General features: G+C 53.7%; 8 protein-coding genes across 8 annotated transcripts; 5 read left to right on the top strand and 3 right to left on the bottom strand.

The window, feature by feature from the left end:
* Positions 1–1,191: 1,191 nt before the first annotated feature.
* AB675_3327 (uncharacterized protein) lies at positions 1,192–4,235 on the top strand (the record flags this gene model as incomplete). The annotated part of the gene is made up of 2 exons (XM_018143368.1): positions 1,192–1,221; positions 1,281–4,235. The coding sequence occupies 2 exons, from the start codon at positions 1,192–1,194 to the stop codon at positions 4,233–4,235; spliced, it is 2,985 nt and encodes a 994-aa protein (XP_017999516.1).
* A 2,422-nt stretch (positions 4,236–6,657) lies between these two features.
* On the bottom strand, positions 6,658–9,950 carry AB675_3328 (Transcription elongation factor spt5; the record flags this gene model as incomplete). The annotated part of the gene is made up of 3 exons (XM_018143369.1): positions 6,658–7,271; positions 7,325–7,554; positions 7,600–9,950. 3 exons carry the CDS (start codon positions 9,948–9,950, stop codon positions 6,658–6,660), a joined length of 3,195 nt encoding a protein of 1,064 aa, XP_017999600.1.
* Positions 9,951–11,715: 1,765 nt separating this feature from the next.
* Positions 11,716–12,663, bottom strand: AB675_3329 (uncharacterized protein; the record flags this gene model as incomplete). Its single annotated transcript, XM_018143370.1, has 1 exon — positions 11,716–12,663. One exon carries the CDS (start codon positions 12,661–12,663, stop codon positions 11,716–11,718), a length of 948 nt encoding a protein of 315 aa, XP_017999730.1.
* A 1,931-nt stretch (positions 12,664–14,594) lies between these two features.
* On the top strand, positions 14,595–15,921 carry AB675_3330 (Actin-related protein 2; the record flags this gene model as incomplete). Its single annotated transcript, XM_018143372.1, has 4 exons — positions 14,595–14,613; positions 14,663–14,709; positions 14,761–14,904; positions 14,962–15,921. The coding sequence occupies 4 exons, from the start codon at positions 14,595–14,597 to the stop codon at positions 15,919–15,921; spliced, it is 1,170 nt and encodes a 389-aa protein (XP_017999741.1).
* Positions 15,922–16,820: 899 nt separating this feature from the next.
* On the top strand, positions 16,821–17,809 carry AB675_3331 (uncharacterized protein; the record flags this gene model as incomplete). The annotated part of the gene is made up of 2 exons (XM_018143373.1): positions 16,821–17,657; positions 17,708–17,809. 2 exons carry the CDS (start codon positions 16,821–16,823, stop codon positions 17,807–17,809), a joined length of 939 nt encoding a protein of 312 aa, XP_017999573.1.
* A 441-nt stretch (positions 17,810–18,250) lies between these two features.
* On the top strand, positions 18,251–19,330 carry AB675_3332 (uncharacterized protein; the record flags this gene model as incomplete). The annotated part of the gene is made up of 2 exons (XM_018143374.1): positions 18,251–19,186; positions 19,247–19,330. The coding sequence occupies 2 exons, from the start codon at positions 18,251–18,253 to the stop codon at positions 19,328–19,330; spliced, it is 1,020 nt and encodes a 339-aa protein (XP_017999490.1).
* An 857-nt stretch (positions 19,331–20,187) lies between these two features.
* AB675_3333 (putative squalene synthase) lies at positions 20,188–21,778 on the bottom strand (the record flags this gene model as incomplete). Its single annotated transcript, XM_018143375.1, has 3 exons — positions 20,188–20,370; positions 20,424–21,660; positions 21,711–21,778. 3 exons carry the CDS (start codon positions 21,776–21,778, stop codon positions 20,188–20,190), a joined length of 1,488 nt encoding a protein of 495 aa, XP_017999697.1.
* A 602-nt stretch (positions 21,779–22,380) lies between these two features.
* Positions 22,381–23,982, top strand: AB675_3334 (putative J domain-containing protein; the record flags this gene model as incomplete). The annotated part of the gene is made up of 2 exons (XM_018143376.1): positions 22,381–23,706; positions 23,761–23,982. The coding sequence occupies 2 exons, from the start codon at positions 22,381–22,383 to the stop codon at positions 23,980–23,982; spliced, it is 1,548 nt and encodes a 515-aa protein (XP_017999742.1).
* Between the last annotated feature and the right edge of the window lie 404 nt (positions 23,983–24,386).

Raw genomic sequence — 24,386 nt, forward strand, 5'->3', positions numbered from 1 at the left:
CAACGTGCCGGTGCATTCGATATACAAGCAACTTCCCTCCTCTGATGCTGACAGTGACATGCTCGGTGCTCAATGCTCGAGAACGATTTGCAGCCTAACGTCTGCTGTCAACAATGGCGGACGAGCGGCTATGCGGTTTGCCCTGCCTAGCTTGCTTCATGATTGAGCCTTGTGTTTGAAAGGTCACGGCTCGAGCTACAGGCACAAGTTTGAAGCATCTCAACCGCCCACGGGCAACGACAGAATGTGCTACAGAGCGCATCGGCTATGCAGGCACAGGCTGTTGGGTTCTGAACAACAATGGCTTTGTACTACGGGGGATGGTCAGGTACACAGTAATGAGCTGCACGCGACCGCTGGAATTTGTGGAAGCGGAAAAGTACATTGACGACAGTGGTGGCTATCACTGGAGCAGCATGTATCTCACTCCTTCCAGTCGGCTCCGCGTGAGGCTCGCCTAAGAAGCCGTAGGGCCTATAGCGAGCAGTAGTCACGCGTAAGCTCAGATTGGGGAACTCCAGAAAGTCGAGTTGCCTACTTTTAGAGCAGATCGTAGCTGCAGAGTTGAGCAGCATTGCACGTACCCAAGGCGTGTAGCTATGTAGACCGTAGCCCGAACGCTGATGGATTTGTAGTTGCGGGCGGTACCAAAGCAGGTAGCGGTAAGAGTGGGAGGATGCGGGCAAGGAAGGCCCTGGTAAGATGGGAGGAAAGAGAATAGCATCAAAGCATACCCGTAGCCAGTTCAACCTTGCTTTCCCACGCCGGCTCGCACTGGGCACCTTGCCGTCTCTCACTCTCACCTTCCCTCTCATCGTTGCTACTCTCGTCGTCAGTGTTATTGCTGTTGCTTTTGTTGGAGAGGAGAGTCGTGGATTCCTTCGAGCATTGTTTGTGCCTCTGCACGGTCGTTAGAACACGAAGTCGAGGACCCTGGTTCCTCTCGTTTCCTCCGCAGCCAGCGCGTTTCGAATCTCCCTTGCCTTGCTCTTTCTCACCACAGCAACCACCACACAACGACTCGGCTCTTTTGTTTCACCCAGCACACAGTCGACAGAAAGACTCGTCACCCGCTTGGTCACGTCATTTTCGAATCATGCCTTCGCAATGAAGAGCAACATCACTCACAACAGCCAATCTACCGGGGCTGTGGGCGGGTGGCATTCCTCCTAGTAGAGCCATCATAATAATATGGAGCAGCGACAAGAGCATGCCGCAACGGTACCTGCATTCTTCCCAATGTCTATTGTGCTTAATTCGGAGGCTAATTTGTGTTTCAGTTGGCGGCGTTCGGCACGATTGGCATAGCAGTAGCTGGTCTTGCTTTGGGTGCAGGTGAAGAGACACTGCTACTACGCCCCGGCAAGCGGAAGTCACCAGGCTCAGACGGCATATACACGTCTTCGCCCTCGCTACCGCCTCCCTCCAGACGGGTAGTGTCAGATTCAGCAACACAGACACTCTCGACACCTACACCTGCCCTACCTCGACCCTTCTCGTCGTCCCTCTTCCGTCGAAAGAGCCCGATCGATCCAGAGAGGGCCTCAACGAGCACCAGCCAAAACACACAATCACGTGCAAGCTCACAACAGAGAATTGGTCTTCTGCACAGACGACCCTTCTCAGCCGTCGACGAGGACGATGAGAGACCCCAGTCATCGTGGAAACGCCGCCTGTCCACCATGTCGTCACTGAACTACACGAGTCCTTCTTCGTCAACCCATAAATTGGATCTGAGCTCGACCTCCAACTCGACTCCAGGTCAGCGAAGATCCCTCAGCAGCAACAGACTGGTCAAGCGTGCTACATCACAACGCCTCATCTCGGCTGATGGTTTGAAGGGATCACTCTTCCGCCGTCCAGCCACTAGCCATCAACGTTCGTCTTCAATGATGGCTTTGTCTGCCTCGAATCCTGCTCCAACGCTACGTGACGCGTACTTGCAGCAAGAGGAGCAACAAGATCAACGCCCAGAGTCGAGTGCTTCTATATTTCGACCGTTCTTCAGTAGCGGATATGCTAGGAAACGCTATGGTTCAGCTGGTCCACAATTTGCACCTAACACGGTAGCAACACCTTATTCGCAGCAGGCAACTCTCGTTAGTCCTCGTGCAGTACAACGTCACAACACAGATGCTGATCAGACTGGATTCGCTGACTCGTCCGCGACTGTCGCTCCACCGAATCGCCAGAGATTGAAACGATCTTTGAGTTCGTTCCGCAGGACAGGACGAACGCGGTACTTCACAGAGCCTAGCATCAGCTTGTCCAACCAGAACGCTCATGGATCGATCATACCTTCCACGCGGTCACCGCTCTCGCCAGTGTCGAGGTCATCGACATTCGACATAGACCTCCCGCCCGGAACGCCTATTTTTGCTTCCAGCCCTCCGCTTATTCAGGCACCACGCGCCAACCCCTCAATCAATAAACGCGTATCAGTCATACACTCAGAGGTAAACACTGCCAGCTCTGACAATGACACGCGGCTCTTCTCAGACGACGATTCCATGGACTTCCAGAGCGATACAGCATATGACTCGCTGGCTACTCGTGCAACGGTCAGCAGTCAATCTGGTTACCGCCAGCCTAAGATCGAAACAATTTTTGACGAATCAAATGAGCACGTCGATGGTCAAGTCCACACTCTGGAAGCGCTCATGCACCAGAGCACCCTTAATGATTCCTCATCGAAGCCCTCACCTTGGCAAAGTCCCGTTGGAATTGGCATACAAGGCTGGGACGACGATGACGATCAGCCAATGCGAGACGGGGATCACCTGACGCTGACACCTGTGAAGGAGCACCCCTTTGGCAGCGTCGAAGAGCTGAATGCTACACCGATGCCACTTAGACGTGTCGTTCCTACCATGATCGGTTCTTCTCCGCCGGCGAGCGTGATTCGACATCCTCATCATACCTTGAAAACACCCAGTCTGGAGCAAGACATAGACATGGACATCGAAGATGAGGACTCGATTGACTGGTCTCCCAAGTCCAACCACGATGAGCCTAGAAGTCCCGTACTACCATCGAACAGCCCAATCGCCCGACGACAGGCTCGATTGATGGACATCTCGGAGTCTGAGAGCAAACGTTCATCGATCTTCGACTGGTCAGAGAATCAAGTCGCTGGTTCAGACATCATACCTCGTCCAAAAACAGTCCACGGCAAGCATGCGAACGAACAGAATCGGAGTCGTGCATCTGGTCGTAAGGGTCCTAGTGCTGTTCACCTCCGAAGTCAAAGTGTGCCCGTCAATCGTGACAACGGCAATGATCTTGACCTTCCCGCTGCGAATGCCAAGTTCAACACGTGGGGTCTAGGTAAGAAAGGCGTGAGTGAAGAATGGAGCGATGATTTCGAGTTCGATGATGTTGATGAACCAGTTCCATCGTTACCCGTCAGTACAGGCAACAACACACCAGGTCCACGAGATTCGATACGCAGTGTTAAAGTTCCACAAGCAATTATTGATCGACAAGCTAGTGTACATCAACAATTCTCACAGGTGCAGGAGTTTATGTCTCTAGTGGAGGAGCTGAAGAGGTTGCGAGCACAGGGATTGGCTCTCGGCATACTCGAAAGCCAGTCACCACATCTATGGATTGATGCTGAGAATATTATCAACCTGGCCACTCTGAACGATGAGGATGAAGAGCCATTTCAGCCGCACTCGCCAACATCCTCAGATATCTTTGGCGAGGACGCCTCACCGAACGTTCGACGAATCAGTGTGGAGGACAACAAGCGAGATTCGCTAAATGTTCGATCGTTCTCTGGAATTGCGACACCACCTAGTGCCACCCGTCCCAGAGGCGAGAGTCTGCTTCAAGCAAAGTCGTTTCTTCAGACAATTCACCAAAATCGAGGAGATTCGGCATCCGCCAACTCACCTTACGCTTCTCGGCGTGATAAGCTACCATTCAATACTCAGGATCTGCGGGAGCTTGTTGCAAAGACAGGCGTCATCACGAGGGATCTGAAAGAAGTGGTGCGGCGAGCAGAAGGGGTCAACGTCAGTCCGCAACGCACGCCTCAGCAGAGGCAACCCAAATACGATCCGACGCTAGGGCAGCTTTTCAATCCTCCGAGCCATTCATCACCATTGCCAAATGGCATGTCGAAGCCTGGCCTCCCTAAGAGCAGAAGTGCCAACAGCTACCTGAGTGAAGGCGTTGGTGGAGGTAACGAGAACACTCCGTTCAACAAGTTGACGATGATTGAGGTATGAGATGAAAGGAACAAGAAAGAACATAATGATGGAAATGATGATCCTGTTCGAAGAGCGGATCATTCGGCTGCAACGAAGGAGGCAGTCTGTACAGTATCGAAGGAGGACAGCGAGTCTTCCAAATTGCCGCTTTGGGCGATCACAATGCATTTGCATATCGGAAAATGGGCACGGCGTAAATGATTTGCGCTTGCTTGATGTATTTTGGGGCTGCAGGGATTGAATACGAATCTTCTTGAGGGTTTTGCTGGGAACCGGGAAAACTTGGGTCATCAGCGGCATCAAAGCGTCTCCAGTATTAGCTGGATTGATGAATTAGTGGGTGGACGGATTGTCTTACAAGACAAAAAGCAACTCTACGACGCATGCATGCTAGACACACATGGGCAAAAGATACACAAAAATGGTGCATAACCGATGACTGGCGCTTGGGAGCTTACGGAATCTTATGAGGGAGCGAGTGAGAGAGACAGAGAGAGCATCCGATAATTTTCACGTTGCCAGTCAGAATGGATGGATGGGTGGATGAGCAAGCGGTGTCGATCATCACGCGTCTTCAAGGTCGTGCTCGTCCATCGAGACCAACACGGCTGCGATGAGATGAGAGGCGAAGAGTGCAGTCAGTGTACAATGGAGAATGAACGAAATGCATGTTCGATGAGAATCTTCTGTGCTCCGGTGCTCTTTGGCTTTGTCGTGAGCCGTGCATGTCCTTTGCTCCTGCTGTTGTTCCTAACCCCCTTCCCAACTGGACAATTTCTTATGGGGATGTCTGCACAGCAAGCGATGCGTCATTCTTCCTAGTCGAAGATTCCGTGATCGCCTCCTCCATCTCCTCCTTTCCAGGGGCAGGCGCCTGACACCGACATCCCATTTGCTGCCACCTCACGGGATCCGTCGAACGTAGGAAGGTACTGGTTCAGAGCCTAGCATCGCATGCCACTGCAGGGCAGGGAACGAAGCATTAAGCGCGTGAATAGACAAGCGGTGGGGACAGAGTACTTGCGCCCTCGCCTAGCAGGCGATGACTGCGACAGAGGGTGTCGCTTGAGGCAGGCTGGTGAACACACCTGATATCGAGACAATGGGTAGTTGATAGTGATTCTTGTCAACCGGCTTCGATAGCATTCTGCGTCATCCGGCGACGGGAATGCACGCCTGCACCCTGTCATCCGGTCTCGTGCTGTCTCCGCATGGCGGCGTTGCAGGACCATGAGGACTGATTTTGCGCACATTCGTAGATGATCGCTACTGCACGAGCACGAACATGACAGCGCGATGACACGAGGAAGCCCGGAGTGTATTCAGCCGCAGTTTCGTCGTGAATCGGTGATGATGGGTGTGCCTGTCTTAGTATGCGTAAGGTGATGGAATATATCTACTGAGCAGGCGCCTGGGGACCAGCTAGACTGGCTCACGATGACTGTCTATGGACATGTTGGGCTGGGTTTTCAGGCAAGTCAGGCCATACGGTCCATTTCGGTCTCCTGACAAGACGTCGACTGGACTGCCACTCTGTGCGGCTACACTGGGTCATGGAAAAGAGATCGAGGCAATGATTCGCTTCGCCTTTCGCATGGCGGTCAACCGGTCTCTAAGATTGGCTTAGTCATCCGGTCTCGTGGGAAGCCTTAGCCCCTGCACAAAATCGACTTCTTCATCCTCACGTTCCCAGTCTCAAAGCCCCCGGGGATCAAGTTCATGGCGCCTCAGTGTCATGTAAATCTGCTCGGTATATCCAGGAAGCACACGCCCCGCCGGGGCGGGCATGTCACCGAAAACAGTTCCCTCATGGAACAAAATGGTGGTCCGTCGGTTTGGACAAATGGATCCAGAATTTGGGCTGCACTGGGAGAATGGCCCTTGAAATGGGCGGTGAAGTAGGGGCAGCTCTGTTGGACCAAGACTGAGCCTGCTGGTCAGGATGGTAGGTTGTGTCTGCAGTCTTGGCGTTGTGGTTGTAGGGGCGGGGCATTGGTAAGACCGGCTGACAAAGGTCTGTCTTTCGAACATTAAAGATGATCGAGAGAGCTAGGCTGGGCTGTCTGTGCGGTCTCCTGACGGGACGTCGTGTAGATGTTGCTGCCACACTGGAATGTGAGAAGGTGGAAGAGCGTTAAGGCAGATCGAGCGGTAGTAATGGAAGACAGGCGTTCGGAAAGAATTTGATTTGAAAGCATAGCTATCGCTTTTCGCTGTCCGCCGCGAGGCCCTTCGCAACTGGAAGAACTTGGGCACAGATGAATTCCAGGTCCATCGCCGTAGACGATCGACTTGAGCCCGGGTCCAACATAATCGGCGTACTCAACTTGCAATCTCCCGTGCTTGTGTGCTGCATTTTCAAACGTAGCACCTGTTGTTTGTACACGCTCAGCAGAATCGCGAGCTTCTGCTCGATTCAACCAATCGGTCAATCACCTGCTCAGTCATCCTCATCATCGTCCTCTGCATACCGCGGCCCACCACCAACCGCTGGTGTCGGCGCATCATACACTGGCCCACCGCCATAAGCCGCGGGCGTCGGTGCAGATGCTCCGTACGCAGCCGGCGTAGGCGCATCCATCGCAACCGCAAGCCGATTATTTTTCAACGGCACAGTGTTAGCGGCCTTGGCGAAATGTGGCGTCGGTGCATTCATCTCGTTGTTGCTGTTGTGATAACCCTGGTGGCCGCCATCGTTGAAGCCTGCGCCGGGCGTAGGTGCGGAATACGCGGGTGTGTATGCTTCCTCAAACGCACCCGGGGTAGGCGCATTCATAGCCGGGGTAGGAGCATCGTACGCGCGAGCGGCGGGTGTGGGTGCAGATGCAGCGGCTGACGGGCCGCCCCAGGCTGGAGTTCGTGACGTGGTCGCGCCGCTGTATGCGGGTGTGCGGCTGCCGCCAGCGCCAGCGGCGAAGGCGTCGAAGTCACGGTTGCCGCTTGAGCTAGAGAAGCCGTGGTCGCCGCCGTACGGGGTTTTCGCGGACCAAGCCGGGGTGCGGGAGCTGGAGGACGTGTTGTAATTGCCTGCGCCTCCGTAGGTAGTATTGCCGCCTAGGCGCCGTAGGAGGTTTGCGAGCCGGTAGGTTGACGCCAGGATGGGGTACGGCTTGAGTCGGCCATGGATGAAGGACCGCCCCATGCAGGTGTTCGTGCTGAGGAGGCGCCCCATGCTGGTGTGCGACCACCGTCGAAGGCTGCTGCGGGCGTGCGAGCACCATCCGGGACACGAGAAGATGGGAAACCTTGACCGGCTTGCATCCTTGGCGGTGCACCTCCTGTGCCACGCTGACCTCTCGCCCACTCGTGGTATGGGGTTGTTTGGTCGGTATTGAGACTGTTCATGTTAGCTTCAAGGGCTCGAACGCGAAAGAATACGTACTCGATGACGCTAAGTTGGCCCTTATCAATGTTGACGGTCTTGTTCTTCGACTCCAGCTCGACTCTAGCTTCGCTGATAGTCGTGTCCTTGACCGTACCACGATGGCCCTTGTATGGACCTTTGGTGATCTTGACCTTCTTCCGGATTAGTCTGTCAATGCCAGGCCGCTGCGGCGGTGCCATGGGCGCGCCATTAGGAGCCTTCCCTGCAAGGGCCGGATTCATCTTCGACAGGTCGGTGAGACCTGCACCGTTGCGAGAGCTTCTTCCAATGACATTGCTGCTCCGTGCAACCCAAATGCCTGCATTCTCGATCATACGTGTTCTGTCGTGTGCATATATGAAGTTTCGGTAGATGTGAAGAATGCTGCCGGACTTGCCTTCTCCGCCGACCTCCTTGACCATATCACCAGGACGAATTTCGGAGCCGTTCTTGTCGACTGCAACCACATTGCGTGACTGCATGACCTTGGATAGTGCTGATGGAAGGCGAGTCTCGATCGAGCCATTCTGGTCCATGACTTTGACCGTTTGCGGGTCAGCTGATACGACGCAGCCGAATGTGGTGGCTGTAAGATGGACGAGATCTCGAACCTCGAATGGGCTCCTCTCAGTGCTCGCGCCTGCACCTGATGCTATCCGTAAGTCTTTGCTAAAGACAGTGAACTCCATCTGGTTGTCGTGAGACAATATTGTGACTTTGTCATTCTCAATAGCGACAACCGTGCCGACTTGATCGCGATACTTGCTGGCTCCGCCAACGACGACGTTGTCTCCTTCATTGAAGATCTTTCGCAGACTTCTAACAGGTACCTCGACCAGCTGGTCCTTGAGCTCGCCTTCTGAAACGCGTATCGACACGATATTGCCAGTGACACGCTCTGTCCGGCCGATCGCGCCCTTCTGCTCTCCTGAGAACACCTCGACCTCATCACCGACCTGGTAGCTGCTCTCAGCCGTCGACTTGTCATGCAGACTGCGTTTGAGCGTTTCCAAGTCCAGTGTCTCAGCACCGTCCTGGCCTGTGCTCGTGAAGAGTTGCGTTTCCTCGAGCTTCGGCTGTACATTCTCGGTGGTAAGTTGGTTGATCTTGAAGTTCTTGATGAGAAAGCCGTCTTCGTACTTGTCTCCTCTGTACTGGAATTCCTTTCTGGTTAGACCACCAAATTGCTGAAGGAAGCGAGCATGTCTCTGCTTCGCCTGTGATTCGTTGAATAGACGAGCGGGCGGGCGGTTGGCGAGGTTCTGAGCAGGATTTCCGAAGCCAGGTCGTTTCCGCTTGGCATCAGGCGTGGCGCTGTGATTTTGGTCTTCGTCGAGACCGTATGTCAATCTTGGCACGAGTTTGACGAGGACGTCGAGACCATTAGGCACGGCGTCCTCCACCACCGCCAGATCGCCAGTGTAGAGACCCTTTCGGATGCGAACGTAGGCGCCAGGCTCCAGCTCTTTCGACTTCATGACTCGCAGCAGATCTGGCATCTCTTTCATCGGGACCAGGTTCATCTTGCTGTGCGGGTAGACATCGTGCACGCCGTTCAGACCGTTCTCGACATCAGCTTTGTTTCGAGCCTCGACGAAGATGTAGCCCTTCATAGCACCCTCGCCTCTCTCGAAGGCGGAAAAGATCTTCATCGGATCGCGTCCAGTCTGTCGCTGGAAGAACTTGCGGTTGATGCTCTGGACGATCTCCTTCTCCTTCCCTTCTCTGCACTTCACGGCGAAGATGCTTGGGTCCGAGACATCAGGCATGAGCAGGTTCTGGGGCATGTAGTTCTTGGCTCCCATAGAGGTTGCAGTGCGCCGGCCATAGCGTTCTCTGAATTCAGCAGCTTGCTTCTCGGCATCCATCGAGGCTTCTAGTTGTCGTTTGCGGTCGAGTTCTCGATGTCTTCGATCATCCTGGTCAGCTTCGACAGGAAGGTCATCGTCCGGGTGGGTCTCTTCGATGAATTCTGGTCCGAGGCCTTCTTCGTCGCCCTCGACGTCGTCGTCATCTTCGTCGACTTCGGCTTCTTCTTCGAAGAAGGCTCCCAGGCCACCGCGTCTGCGCTTTCGAGGTCGGGATCTTATGCCTTCATCTTCTTCGTCTTCTTCTTCCTCGTCGTCATCATCTCCGTCGAGATCCTCGCCTTCTCCTTCATCGTCCTCGCCATTGTCATCTGCTAGCTTTTCATCGTCGGAGTCTTCTGCTTTTGGTGACCGGCGTCGAGCAGGTGAGGCAGAAGACCGACCATTGGTCGTGGCAGGTTTTGTGTCTTGCTCATCGTCGGAGCCTTGTTCTGCGCCGGGATTGAACTCGGTCTCGGAGTCTTCGTCGTCGTCAAAAGTTTGGGTAAGGATGGACGCCATGGCAGCTGCAAAGGAGCGCTCGTGATGAAGGCAAAGTGCTGCCCTGGATAGCAGATAGACGACAGGGCGAAGGCACTGTGCAGGAGGGGATGAAGGAGGGAGATGTAGTGTTTGTAAATGAGTGGTCGTGAAGTTCACATTGTTTAAATGGGTCTATGCTCGGAAAGGCTCCAATGTCGGCCGGGCTGAACCACAGCCTTGCGAACAACGACCCTTTCCCTTTTCGGATTCCTGCCCAGTGGTCACCGAAAACACCAAAAAACGATTGATATTGAACCACACCCCTGCGAATCTGGTCAGAACTGTGCCACGATCGTGCCTTAGTCATATACATACGATTTGAACGGATAACCTTTCGATGTTTCCAAGCTGTCCGGCACTGAGATGATCCCAGAAGCCGTCCAGAGCAAACTGGAGTCGAACGCGCTACCGTTGCGCCAGCGGTCCGTGCAGTCTACGAGAGACTGGAGGAAGCAATTCGTGTTCGAAATGCGCTGAATTGGAAGCAGAATTCGGCAACAATAATATATATTGTTCCTGAGGCTAGCGCCTGGAGCTGGGGCTGAGCTGAGCCTGACTCTCGGATTGCGGCGGCCTCTTTCCGCCGTGAGGGGTTCTGAGGGGCAGGTAAGGCGGACAGGCCAGGACCAGTGAATGTTACTTCGTACAGTAACTTGCGCGGCGTGATGTACTGCTTCCAAGTGTGAGGCACACTTGCCCTCAATCAGTCAGCTCCGGCCGTCCAAAAGTGTCTCGATCACCCCATGGCCAAGCGGCTAGCACAGGAGCGCCGCTATGCCTGCCGCTTTCTATCATCGACACACCGGTCTGCAGAGGACGTCGGTGCCGGAAGAGTCTCGCAGGGCCGAGTCCCAATGTGCCATGGCAGGCACTCACAGATCACCAGGAAGCGATTTACATCTGGACACAGCTACTAGTGTAAGGACCAGGTTGAGCTGAATGGCGTTCCATGGCAATCATCAGCTTGTTCTGAATATCTGACTTGTGCCGTGTAAAGCAAACTCGGCGGCAGTGTCAATTTCGCGTGAACAGCAGACAATTGCAATGAGAACTGGTCATGAGGGTGGCTCGTCGTCACATAAAGCATCCAGATAGCACAATTGTAGGGCAAGCAGTCTGTAAAAGTAAGTGCTATATGTGAGTCCATTGAAAACGAAGAGAAAAATACCCCAGAGTCTGTCGTACTGCTCCTTCCCATCAAATAATTGCCGCTTCTGGACATAAACGTGGTTGCTCCTGCCTCAGAAGTCTTCCCCACTGCTAGTCAATCACAGGATCGCAAAGCCACGTGAGGATCTGGTGTGGCTTCGTCAGATAAGTGTATTCGCTATGCCAAAGTGTTTTATATGCTTGCTTGATCGCTCAATGCCTGCTTCTTTCGTAAGTCGTAACTTCGTTCGTGATCTCGTCTTCTGGCACCGCGATGCTCTCCTGTTCCGCCAGATCCAGTCCTTCATCTGCTGCATGACTTGCAGTCTTGCGGCGTTAGCACGGTGAGATTTCCCAGAGACCTTCCAGTGCCCTCCCTCACCGGCTGCGGCTTCTACTCCTTCCCGCCCGACTCCGACTCTTGTCCCTTCGCCCACGACTCTTGTCTCTACCACCATAGTAGTCCTTCTTGTACGCGTCGTAATCATAGCTGTCGTTATCGCCATTGGTCCCATTATCCTCATACTCAATCATCCGCCTCTGCCGCCCACTGTCCTCGATCGCGCGGCTATCATCGTACCTCCCCCGCCTACTGTCACTGCTCTGGGGCATCGGCCATCGTAGTACATTGCCCGTCTCTGCCCTTGTAGTATCCACCTCGCTCGCGGGCTCGCCGTCGTCGCTCCTGCTCGAGACGCTTTTTGTGGTGCAGCTCCTTCTTCTCCATCATCTCCTTGTGCTGATGGTGCTCCTCGTTCACTTCGTGCCACTCCGAGATGGCGCCACGAATTCCGAGGGCTGCGATACCGATGGCCGCCGCGTCCTGCCAGCGGGCAGTCTTCTGCTTCTTATGTGCTTCTTCGGGACTCATCTTGCCGGTAGCAACATCTGCGATGCGCTTGTCGTGTGCTTCGATGCTGCTGTAGACTTTTGTGGCGGCGTGAATGGTGGCTACGGTAGCAAATGTGCCGGTGATCCATTTCTTGCGCTGCATCTTCTTGACGTTCTTCTCGTCTTCGGTGCTAGAGCATAGGCTGCTGCTGTCGGAGGACGAGGAGGAGCTTGAGTTCTTGCGTCGGCGGCTGGCATGGCTGCGACCGCTTGTGGACTTGGGTCGAACTCGTGAGCGCGGTGGAACCGAGCCTTCGCTGTCGCTGCCGTAGCCGTTGCGGGAGTCCTTCTTCCGGTAAGGAACCATTGCGCCAGCCGCTGCGCCTCCAGCTGCGGCCTTCTTGCCGGCATCTCTCAGATCATCGTAGCTGCTGGCTCGACGCGCAACTTGCTTGGGACGTCCAGGTGCCTTCGCCAGGATTTCGCCTCGATGACGGACAGTCTCAACGATCTCTTCATCTGATCCGACATCCCGCCGTCGACGAAGCACGTAGCCCTTCTCTTCTGGGGTGCGGTAGTCCTTGATGTCTGGATCCTCCTGATAGTAGCCCTTTCGCTGGTAATATTTCTTCTTGAGCGGATCATAAACCTTGTCGAAATGCTGGGCTCCCATGTTCACGCCGTGGAAGACGGCCGGCACTGCCATATCCATGATGGGCGGTTGGAATAAGGCCCTTTTATGTGCTGCAGCTAGGTGGAACGCGCGGACGGCAGCAAACCGCTATGGTTGGGCCGCGATGCTTCCTGGTTCGCTATGGGTGGTCGTATGCCGTGTGCGACCAGGGGCAATGTAGCATGTGCTCCAGAAGAACAGCTAGGCAAGACGAGGTGTTAAGTTGAAGGCGCCCGGTTTGTGTGTAAAAGGGTGACCTGCAGCGTAGGCGGGCGTGGGTGGGTGAGGAGATGATTTGCTGAGATCAGGTTGCTCTAATGCACCCGAATGCTGCGTAATGCAAGAACAGCGGCTCGGAGCGGGTCTTTAAATTTCTCGTGCTCGTGGTTTTATATCATGCTCATTATCGTCGCAATCGTGAATTCATGTACTCAGGAACAGAAAGTGGGATGTCGGCAAAAAAGTGAAACGCAAGCTGGGACGCCGGAACAGTCTGTATTCATGAGGCCGAGGATATGGCAGGCACAAATGCGAGAAATTGCAGCAGTCATGGATGCATGGGTAGTCGCTGACTTATAAATCGTCGATAGTGACTGAGGAAAGGGCGATCGAGAAGAAGGTCCCAGATCCCGCCTTTAGCAGAGGCTGGTATTCTAGACGATGTTGCAGGCGATGAAGAGCGAGTGGCTCCGGTAGTGGAGCAACGTCACCGTTTGTGAAGGTCTCTTTCGCTCACCGCTCTCACCATCGGCTCAGAGCACCATCTCAGCGAATGAAGAAGAGCCAGACCTGAATCGCCGCTCTGCTAACAGGACGGGTCATGTGGACATGTCTTTTCGCAACAATCGGCGCCACAGCATGCTTTCGGGCAGCGGCTCTTTGCGTTGCGGCAGTCGACGCTTGGTGCTCTTTCCTGCCAATTGAAAAACTCTTCCAGGCAACACAGTCTGGAGCAATAGGCTTGGTGGCCCGATCGACTGCAGGGAAGGTACGTTTGCAACCAGATAGCTTCGACCTTGGTTGATTACATTGGCGGTTTTGAGACAGACATGGTTCTCTGCTTGAACACAATTGTAACTGGAGAGGACCACGTCACCGAGAGCCGTCATTGACTACAGGATCTCAAAGCAATAGGCATCAAGTTGACCTGCATGGTCAGTAAAAGCCACGAGATTCGTCCAGCCTACAGGCATGTCCCTGCCAGACGCGAGAATGCTATAGAATGCACATCTGCCGGCTTCTGACGCCAGCGGAGAGAGGGACACCAATTGTGCGAATCTGTCCTCGTAATGCAAGCATGCACGATGACGAAGCTGTTCTCGGGATGAGCAGGTGGCGTGCTCGCGAGATTTGGCACGTACGATACATACCAGCTCACTGTGATGAACGTGTGTCTGTAGGTGTGAGCGACGTGGTCGTGACCTGGGCTAGAGCGTCGCGCTGGAAATGGAAATTTTGATGCATATTTTGTATTCACCATGCCCAGGCGTAGATGCAGGCCCATGTGGCAACCTTGCAGGAAGGCACCGAGATCCTGCAGGGTCGCAACCACACCGAGCGCATGGAAAGTCGTTGCAATTAGCCTGCCCGTTGAGCATGGTATTCAGTCGCAAACCCAAGTAGTGCGCAGTCTTAACGCTAATAATCTATGTTGGATTTAATTTTCCAACCTTGGTGTCACGTATAAGACAAGTACCCACACCGTGACCGTTCTGCAAGAGACGAGCTCGCCGGCGAAGCTAGGGGAGATCTAACAGGCCATGAGCGCAAGACCAGTACGGTGGCCGATTAAGGTCTCCGCAGACATCGTGCGTGGTGGTGGGCTGTGAACAGGCATTCGCGAGAGCATCTTGAATTGCCAGTAGTTTTTCCTCCCAACCGACTGATCACCTACGAGTATCGAGTATCTCTGGTTAATCGCCATTGGTGTGGCATGCCAGTTCACTAAGGATAGCCTCTCGCCCTCCAAGATGGCTGAACCACCGATCGGTAGGCGCACAATATACTGGCAGTGACCAGGCTTACTGACGGCGCACAGTGCTCGATGGAGGTACCGGCTTCCTCAAAGTCGGTTATGCCGGACAGGTGAGATGCTCTCGGTCCGTATTGGCGGACGAGGACTAAACGCTGCCACAGAACTTCCCAGAAGTCCAGTTCCCCTCCATCGTTGGGCGACCAATCCTACGAACGGAAGAGCAAGCGGGCGACATCATAGTAAAGGACATAATGTGCGGCGACGAGGCTGCAGCAGCGAGATCAATGCTCCAGATCAGCTATCCTGTACGTCCGACGCCTCCGATTCCATAGCCAACCTACTGACCGGCATCGCACCGATAGATGGAGAACGGCATTGTCAAGAATTGGGAGGACATGCAACATCTCTGGGATTTCACATTCAACGAGCGGTTACACATAAATCCCGAAGGCCGAAAGATCCTACTCACCGAGCCCCCCATGAACCCTCTGAAGAACCGCGAGAGAATGTGCGAAGTCATGTTCGAGAACTACGGCTTCGGCGGTGTATACGTGGCTATTCAGGCAGTCCTGTCACTGTACGCACAAGGTCTATCCTCCGGCGTCGTGGTCGACTCAGGCGACGGTGTGACACATATTGTGCCTGTCTACGAATCGACCGTCCTTTCCCACCTCACTCGCCGCCTGGACGTGGCTGGCCGCGACGTCACTCGAAATCTGATAGCCTTACTGTTACGCCGTGGCTACGCCCTGAACCGAACGGCTGACTTCGAGACCGTACGGCAGATCAAGGAAGAGCTCTGCTACGTCTCCTACGACCTCGCCCTCGATCAACGACTATCCGAAGATACAACGGTGCTGGTTGAATCATATACTCTGCCAGACGGCCGCGTCATCAAGCTTGGCAGTGAGCGGTTCGAAGCTCCCGAATGTCTTTTCCAACCACATCTCGTAGATGTTGAGCAGCCCGGCATGGCTGAGTTCCTATTCAACACGATTCAGGCCGCTGATGTCGACATCCGATCATCACTTTACAAGGCTATTGTGCTCTCTGGTGGCAGCAGCATGTATCCAGGTCTTCCGTCAAGACTGGAAAAGGAGATTAAGCAGCTGTGGCTGACACGAGTATTGAATGGAAATCCTGAGAGATTAAACAAGTTCAAGGTCAGGATCGAAGATCCTCCACGGCGGCGGCATATGGTGTTTTTGGGTGGCGCAGTCTTGGCGAACATTATGGCGGACAAGGAGAATATGTGGATTTCGAGGCAGGAGTGGGCGGAGCAGGGTGCAAGAGCGCTGGAGAAGTTGGGCCCTAGAGGTTAGAGTATCGCATGAGGGACCAACTCCTGTGTTGTGTCTTCGTGCCTGGACATGCTGATTCGAGACGCCACCGGAACAGCAGAACGAAAAGTGCAGACTACTAGCAATCGAATAACTTATCTCAAGGAGCAAGCGCTTGGGTGCTCTTACTCCGCTTGGTCCTTCTGGCTCGCAGTGGAGCAATGTTCGCGCGGCAGGAGCACCCTGCGCTTCAAACGAAACACACTGAGAGGTGAGAGGTACATCAGCACGCGAAACGACATCGCTGACAGGGATGACTTTGTGAAAGGACAGATTCCCTTTTTCTTCAACTTAAGAGACATCTGACGAGTGTCTCACGATGGACTGATGCATCTGTGACACCTATCGGAAACTCAAGCAAGCAAAGCCTCAGAACTAATCCAGACTCACCCATCACGAGGGAGAGCCAAGCGCGAGAGGCAGAAAGGCGTGTGATATCAAGGACAATAGAGTCCTACAAGCTCACGTATATGACTCTGAGAAGGGCCCAACTCTCTACCTGTCTCAACTTGTCCCAACCTGGTCTCAAGTCACCGATGTTTGTGTCAAGTCTACCGCGAAAGCTTTTTGTGCTTGCAACTTGGTAACCTTGGAAGGCAGCTGGGTTCAGGCAAACAGGCAGACAAACTTTGCCTCTTCTTCAAGTGAGTAATTTCCCTTCACTATCGTCCACTCTCTCACAACCACTCGGCTGCCCTACTCATGAGAGATACCTGACGTCACAGTGGCTGGCTGTTGCCTGCGCAATGTTCTGGGGCACAAGATAGGTATATGATATACTGTGAGTGGAGTCCCCTTGTTAATGTTGTTATTGTTCGAACTGCCATATTTCAACCCACCAGCCGTGTACCCGCCATCTCGTTCGAACGGGAGACTTGAGCATGGATGGCAGTGTGATGGCCAGTGTCCCGGACACCGAGCCGCAGCAGCGCAACAAGATCCCTGACAGAGTCCTCCTCAGCCTACCAAACGAGACTCTCCTCCAGATCATCGAGGACCTGGCCACTTCAAGCACAATCAGTCTCGTTCTTTCCTCTGAGCAGGGCCCGGCTTCACCCAGTGGACGCAGAGGCTTAGTAGCTCTTCCATTCGTCAACGAGCGCCTACAGAAAATCATCAAATCGGAATGGGCAAATGTCATCACGCTCGCCACCATACAGATAGACCACGACGAGCTTCACTACTTGTCCGAAGCCTTCCACGATAATGTGTCTATCGACGCCCACGACTACCTCCGACTGTCAGGCGCGCTGACCATTCAACAAGTCCGAGAGACTGTGCGTCATATCGAACTTGTTTATCGCCGTAGCGATGGCCCGTGGACAAATCCTGAGGGACGCTTCTTTTCCTTCAGAATGCTCCCTCGCCTCCTCACACTCAAGATCCAGCGCACTGAGGACATCGAAGACATTAATCTCGAAGCCGGCACATTCACGGCTCAGGTCGTCGATGGTAAACCCAAACCCCGCGGCTCAAGGCACCCTACTGGCGACCTGGAATTCGGAAGTCCAGCGGAACTCGGGGCGTGGTTGGAACAATATTGGGATCACAACAATAGCCCGGTGCTGAGGTTCCGCAAGAGAGCTAAGACAATCCGGGTTACGCTTTTGAAGACTACCCATTGGCAGTTGACTCACGTTCATCCGGAGTGCTCTGTCGAGGAGCAGGTAGAAGAAGAGTGTCCACATTGTCGCGAACGATGGGCATTGATGACGTTTGTAAGTTGCTTGCCGCCCGTTTGCGACCGGAAAGCACTGACAGAATTTAGGACGTGTCGATTGACTTCTATACCCCGGAGGAGATGAGGGAAATGGGTAACGAGGATGACCCAGAAGATGACTATGATTATTACAGTGGGAAATACTCTTGAGAGGGTTCTGAAGAGGACTCTGAGGATGACTCTGCGGGTGTACCCCAGTTTCGACGATCTCGGAAAGGCGTCTAGGGACTACTGGGGGAAAGAGTCTCAAGAAGAGCACGAGCAGCTCTCTACCGCTGCGGTGGCTCGTCAATAAGGGAACCGTCAACCCAAGACTCGTGCGCTCGATACAAATTGACTTCATGGAAAGGGGACTGGATCCAGGCAGACAGGCAAAACATCCATATTTCTTCAAGCTGAGTCTTCTCTCACTTCAGTCTTCCGAGCAACTCCCATCTCGCGTTGCCCAATTCACCGTCCGTTCGCGACCAGTGAAGTCAGCTTTAGTGACTGTGGCCCGCAATCTGCTGTCTATATAGTGACCATGAGTTCCCACTTCTTTCCTTCGTCTCTACCACTCAGGCTCACCAACGTTGACTCCATCGTACCAAGATGGAATCGACGACCGTGGACGCAGGTGCAATGGCATCGGCCTCGAACATCCTCCCTCAAGAGCAGGACTATATCTCTGCCATGCCAGTGGAGATTCTCCGCCAGATCTTTGAGACACTGGCCACCTCGAGCACTATCGCCGTCTTGCTTGGCGATTCCTCACACCCAGCGTCCGAGGCTGGCCGCAGAGGCATAGTCGCTGTTCCCTTCGTCAACAAGCGTTTTCGAGACATCATCAAACCACCCAAGCGTTCTCAGGAAGACTCCAAACCGCTTTGGCCAGAACTCATCACCCTCGTCACAGTGCAGTGGGGTGTCCCTCAGCTTTCCTGGTTGTACGAAGCCGTTGTCGGAGTTGCTCCCAGATACAACCGACTTATCCAGTACTGCGAAGACACCGTCGAAACTACCGCAGGGAAGGCACCCCAGGATTACCTTCGGCTCTCAGATACACTCACCATGACTCAAGTCCGACACAACGTCCGGCACGTTGAGCTACATCAGTACCCTTGCACCCACTTCTACGCCCCAGACGAGCACCACTTGTTGTTTCAAGGCCTACCACAGCTTCGCACCATCAGAACCAAGTATATGATGCGAATCTTCGATGTCGATCACATCGGCGATAATTGCAAGGCTTTTGTGCTGCCCAGACGAACGCCCGAAAGCGCAGTACTAGGTCCATTGTCCAAAGCAGGTCTCGTCTGTGTCATACAGGACTTTCCGTTGTCACGTCCTGAGGAGCTCGCATCACACCTGGAGGCCACTTGGGAACAGAACCGCGATATTGTAGGAGACTATCTTCAGCGTTTCAAGACGGTACGCATCAAGCATGCCGAGACTATCCTCGGCGAGCTGTCAGGCGAAGACAATGGCAACGAGCCTAGTATGAAAGGGATTCTATACGAGCATGAGGGTGTTGGAATAGTTGAGTTCGTAAGTTGCGCCTTCCACTTCGCCTTTGAGACCGAACAGAGACTAACGCCAGCATCGTAGGACATGTTCATCGAGTTGCACGTTCTGGGCGGATCGGGTGGCATGGAGAGCGAGCTCGAGCGGGTGAAGAACGAGAAGGCCTGACTCGGGCTACATGGACAGGGAGGTCTTTGAGGAGGACTTTGTGAATTCTGATTTCCAGACCCCCATGCGGTTTTGGATTACACACTACCATCCAGGGCCGCAGTGATGAAAGTCGAGAATGATGACTGACAGAGCTCAGAATGGCTACCTGGACGAGGCGTACATGAGTCACCTGGACAGGAAGTGCGCGAGAGAGGACTTGGTGGATATTGCTCCCAAATGTCTACCTAAGTATGCATTGCTGATTTGAAGCTACATGGCACGACCGAAGTGAACGAGGTCGGGTGCGAGGACTGACAGTCTCGAGCATGGCTAACTGGACGAGCGTCCAGATCAGTTCGCTGTTTCATAGACGTGGCTTCCAGCATGGCTCGGTGTGTACGCCATAATGCTGGCAACTACAGAGGCCTCCCCAGCAATAAAACACAATTCAACATCTCCCTCCTTTCCCACTAACCCAACGCTACGTGAACTCACTGAATGCGAAAGCACCTGTGACAATCGAAGCATCTCGTAGGTGAGGTATGTCTGGCCGGATCATAAACAGCGCCCATCATAGAAAACAAGAAGCCTGCTACGACGCCGTCAATGATCATCGATCGGTAAACCCGAGAATCAAGCCAGATGTGATTTCAATATGCGCACATCTTCGGCACAACAACAGCCATCGAACAGTGAAACTGAGTTGTAATTTGACATCCGTGCGGCAGGTTCTAGACAAGCTTGGTCCAAAAAGGATCAGAAATTGGTTAGGAAGGTCAGGTACAAATGCTGTATGCCAGAATGCTGATTATGTTTGCTTCTTTATTGTACATCAAACCGAGATCGCTCTGTAAGGTGGGTAGGGACCGCCAAGCCTACAGCTCCTTCTTTATCGACGCCGTTGCGGATGCGATTGAAGATGTGATCGCCTTTGCAGCCCGCACGTGGGCTGGAGGAGGAGGATTAATGCCAAGCTTGACACTGAGCTCCGCCCAGCCTTCCCGGAGCCCGTCGAAGACCATGTCGAAGCGTGCGCCTGCGAGCCATGCCATGAATATCTGTCCGACTTTAGTAATCTGTCAGTGGCAATATGGAACGAGGAGGGACGTACCATCATCGCAGACACGAAGAACAAAACACCAAATATGGCAAGGACCAAGAAAAATGTCTCCTTGGTGCTCATCTGGTTCGACTCGCCCAACCCAACGGCCTTGTCGCCCTCCGCCTTCGCCGCCGCCAGGCTTTCAGGCGTCTGTTTAGGAAATATTGACTCAATGAACTGCTCAACCTTTCCGCACGCAATACTGATTTTGAGAAAGTTCGGATCCCGTGGGTTGTTCTTCTTCCGGATCGAGCGTACGTGTTTCCGGAACACCTCACACACAAGTTGCAGATTCTGTGTGGACTCGATCATAATCTGGCAGGCTTGACCTTTGCTGATCTTGATGTTGCGCTCCATCATGGCGTAATTCTGGAAACACAGATCCAAGGTGGCGATGGCCATGGATTGGGGAATAGCACAGAAGTTGAAGACGGATTGCTCGCGCAGCCCGGCGAGGTAGAAGAGGCATTCGTCGGCATGGTTGAGTGCATTCAGCACCATCTCGGACTGGCAGGCAAGGGCGGCTTGTTTGTGTTCAGGCTTGAAGAGATCGGCGAAGTCGTCGACATGCTTACTCCAGATCTCTTTGGGCCAGAAGTGGCGGTCGTCGTCGTGGTCTTCTCGGACGTCACGAATGATGTTTGTTTTCTGGAGGAAGAGGCCCATGCTGTTGTGTAGGTTGGGGCGGTCCATCAGGCGCGGGTTGCCATAGCCACTAGTGACGAACATGCGGGTCAGGCCTTCGCCGACGAGGCCGGCAACGTAGTGACAGTAAAGGTCGTAGTCGGCGGTGGATTTTACGCCTTCTTTGTTGAATTCGGCGTTTAGGCAGTAGTCGGCCATGCCGTTGCCCATTTTGTTGCAAATGTCCTTGATTACTTCTTGGTAGTCGGGTTTCTGCTTTTTGTACTCTTCGATCACGACTTGGAAGTTGACGAGCAGGTCGCGGTCTTTCTCTTCTGGTCTGTTGCCGCTGTAGTTCCAGCCGTCGATTTCCAATTTATCTTTGAAGTTGCGTAATAGAGGCTCCTTCTCCTTGATGTCGATTGACACATCGTCCTCGACTGTGTCTAAGCCTCGTAGCACCAGGTAGAACAGACATATTGGTACCAGCAGGTCTGGGTGTAGTTCTTTGATCACGGCTGAGAAGCTCCGACTTGTGAGGTCGAGGTAGTGGAAGCATCTTTTCAGGTTGGCGGACTCTTTCTCTTCGTCTCTCTCATGCACAGGTGTATGCCAGACTTTCCTGGTACTGGGTCAGCCTTGAGTACTGTCTGATCTTGGGCAAAGTCCTACCATTGTATCATAGACCGTAATTCGTTGATATGCAGGGCATAGTACAATATGCTGCTTGCTTTTGGCATGTTTGCGGCGCCGGAGAGTATCTGCCAGAGGCTCGAACTTCGCTAGGTGGTCGCTATGAGAAAATTGAGGATCTGGGACTATGTATGCTGACCCTATGTACAGGCGCGCTTGACATCAAAAAAACGCGGCCGCTGGACTTGCTCGCTCTCGTAGCATGCAGCAGGCTAGCCCCGTTGTGAACGGTGCACTGATTCCGGGTGGCACGAGTGGCCCGGGGGATCGGGGGTGACAGACTCCCGCTAGCTTGAACAAATTGAAGGTCGAAAGTTGCCAAGTTTTTGGTCAACCGGCGTCAGTGAGGAAGTTACGTTGCTGCCAAGGATGAAGTCACCGCCTGTGCAAGCCGCATCCTCGTGGCATCTCATGTCAGTGCCTAATCTTCACAATTTTGTATCGAAGCCCAGAGTGGTATCCTTTCCACGCTATACAGCATATCGCTCACAGAGTCATAGCTGAAACAACTTAAGCATTGCCATCGCTTTCACACGTAACCTAAGGCATTCACTCGAGTCTTCCTACCCTGCTGGGCACAGCATTCACTCCGCGTCAGTAGTTGAGATAGCGACATCCCTTTGTGACTGCTTACAACACATCCGCAACCATGGTGGTCGACACATCGTACTACGATGCGCTCGGCGTCAAGCCAGACGCTTCGGAGCTGGAGATCAAGAAAGCATACCGCAAACTCGCAATCACAACCCATCCCGACAAGAATCCCGGTGATGAGCAAGCACATGTCAAATTCCAAGCTATCGGTGAAGCATACCAAATACTATCCAGCAAAGACCTGCGAGCACAGTACGACAAGTACGGCAAAGAGAAGGCCATGCCCAACGCCGGATTCGAGGATCCCTCGGAGTTCTTCTCGATGATCTTTGGTGGTGATGTATTCGTTGACTACATCGGCGAGCTCACGCTTATGAAAGACCTGACACATACGATGGAAGTGCACATGGAAGAGGCGCAGGAGGAGGACCTAGCGAAGCAGGCAGAAGAGAAGCTGAATGTCCACGACGACGCAAAGAACTCCACTGATGCCTCGACATCGGCCAAAGCGAAAGAGGCAGAGGCCGCAGCATATGCACAGCCGGCCGCTGCTGCTCCACCACCACCATACGTATCATCAGGTACAGCAGCCGACATCCCATCATCACAGACCTCTGACCCCCACGCATCCGGCACATCCACGCCACGAAGAAATTGGGGCCAGCAGGCCATCATGGACAAGTCGGAAGAAGACGCCCGCATGGAAGCCGCGGGCTTGACCGAAGAAGAGAAAGAGCTGCAAAAGAAGAAAAAGAAAGGCGGACTCACCAAAGAGCAGCGCGAGAAGCTCGAAGCGTATGAAGCCGAGCGCCGCAAGAAGCGCGAAGAGCGCGTCGACTCACTCTCCAAGAAACTCATCGACCGCATCTCTGTCTGGACTGAGACCGACAAGGGCCGAGAAGTCACCAATGCCTTCCAAGAAAAGACCCGCCTCGAAGTTGAGAACCTGAAGATGGAGTCCTTTGGTCTGGAAATCCTACACGCCATCGGCACCACCTACCTGCAAAAAGCTACGTCGTTTCTCAAATCACAGAAGTTCTTGGGCATCTCAGGCTTCTTCTCGCGCTTAAAGGACAAGGGCACACTTGCCAAGGAGACATGGACGACCATCTCTACCGCCATCGATGCGCAGCTTACCATGGAGGAGATGGCTAAGCTCGAAGAAGCCGGCGGTGCAGACTGGACGGATGAGAAGAAGGCCGAGTATGAGCGTAAAGTCACAGGCAAGATCCTCGCTGCGGCGTGGCGGGGCAGCAAGTTCGAGATCCAAGGCGTGTTGAGGGATGTGTGCGATAAGGTACTGAACGACAAGACGGTGAAGCTTGAGAAGCGTGTGGAGCGTGCTCATGCGTTGGTGCTGTGTGGTACTATTTTCCAAAAGGTACGCTCTTCTTGCCCTTCCCTATTCGTTCGCATCAGCTAACAGTGGGTCCAGGCCGAGCGCGACCCAGATGAAGAAGGCGACTACATGGCCTTTGAACAACTAATGGCCGAGTCGATGCGAAAGCAAGACAAGAAGAAGGACAAGGAGAAAGAGAAAGACAAGCCCGCCGTTGGTCATGAGCACAAAGCCAAGAAGGAGGGAGAGGGCCACCACTTCTTCCCGCATAAACACAACGCGTCACCATCTCCGGCGCCCGCCGATCGCGAGCCTTAGTGTGCAGCTTGTGACGACCCACTGTTCAGACGCCGTTGTCCACGCGACACTTGCGGCTGCAGGTGTATATTCTATATGCATGCAGAAGTCGCGTGGGTTTGGGACAAGTACGTGGCTCACGATGCTTTCACACTTGGACAGATTCACCAGGCCGTAGAGGGCACAGGTTGGAAGGAACGCTGCGTTATGGTCGATGGCGTGTCGCCCGGGCGCCCCGAACCTCGAGTTCATGTGGGAGCTTATAGTCGGTTTGTATGGCGCTGGGCCCCGAGCGAGGCATGCAGACCCGTAAACGTGCAGTGGGCAGGCAGGGTGTGGATAGATGCTGTGTAGACTGAGGGCGTGTATAGACCTATTCATACTGGAGAGCACGGCGACGGGAGTATTCGTAATGGACAGAAGAG

This window comes from Cyphellophora attinorum (genome assembly GCF_001299255.1).
Source record: "Cyphellophora attinorum strain CBS 131958 chromosome Unknown Contig14, whole genome shotgun sequence".
NCBI lineage: Eukaryota > Fungi > Ascomycota > Eurotiomycetes > Chaetothyriales > Cyphellophoraceae > Cyphellophora > Cyphellophora attinorum.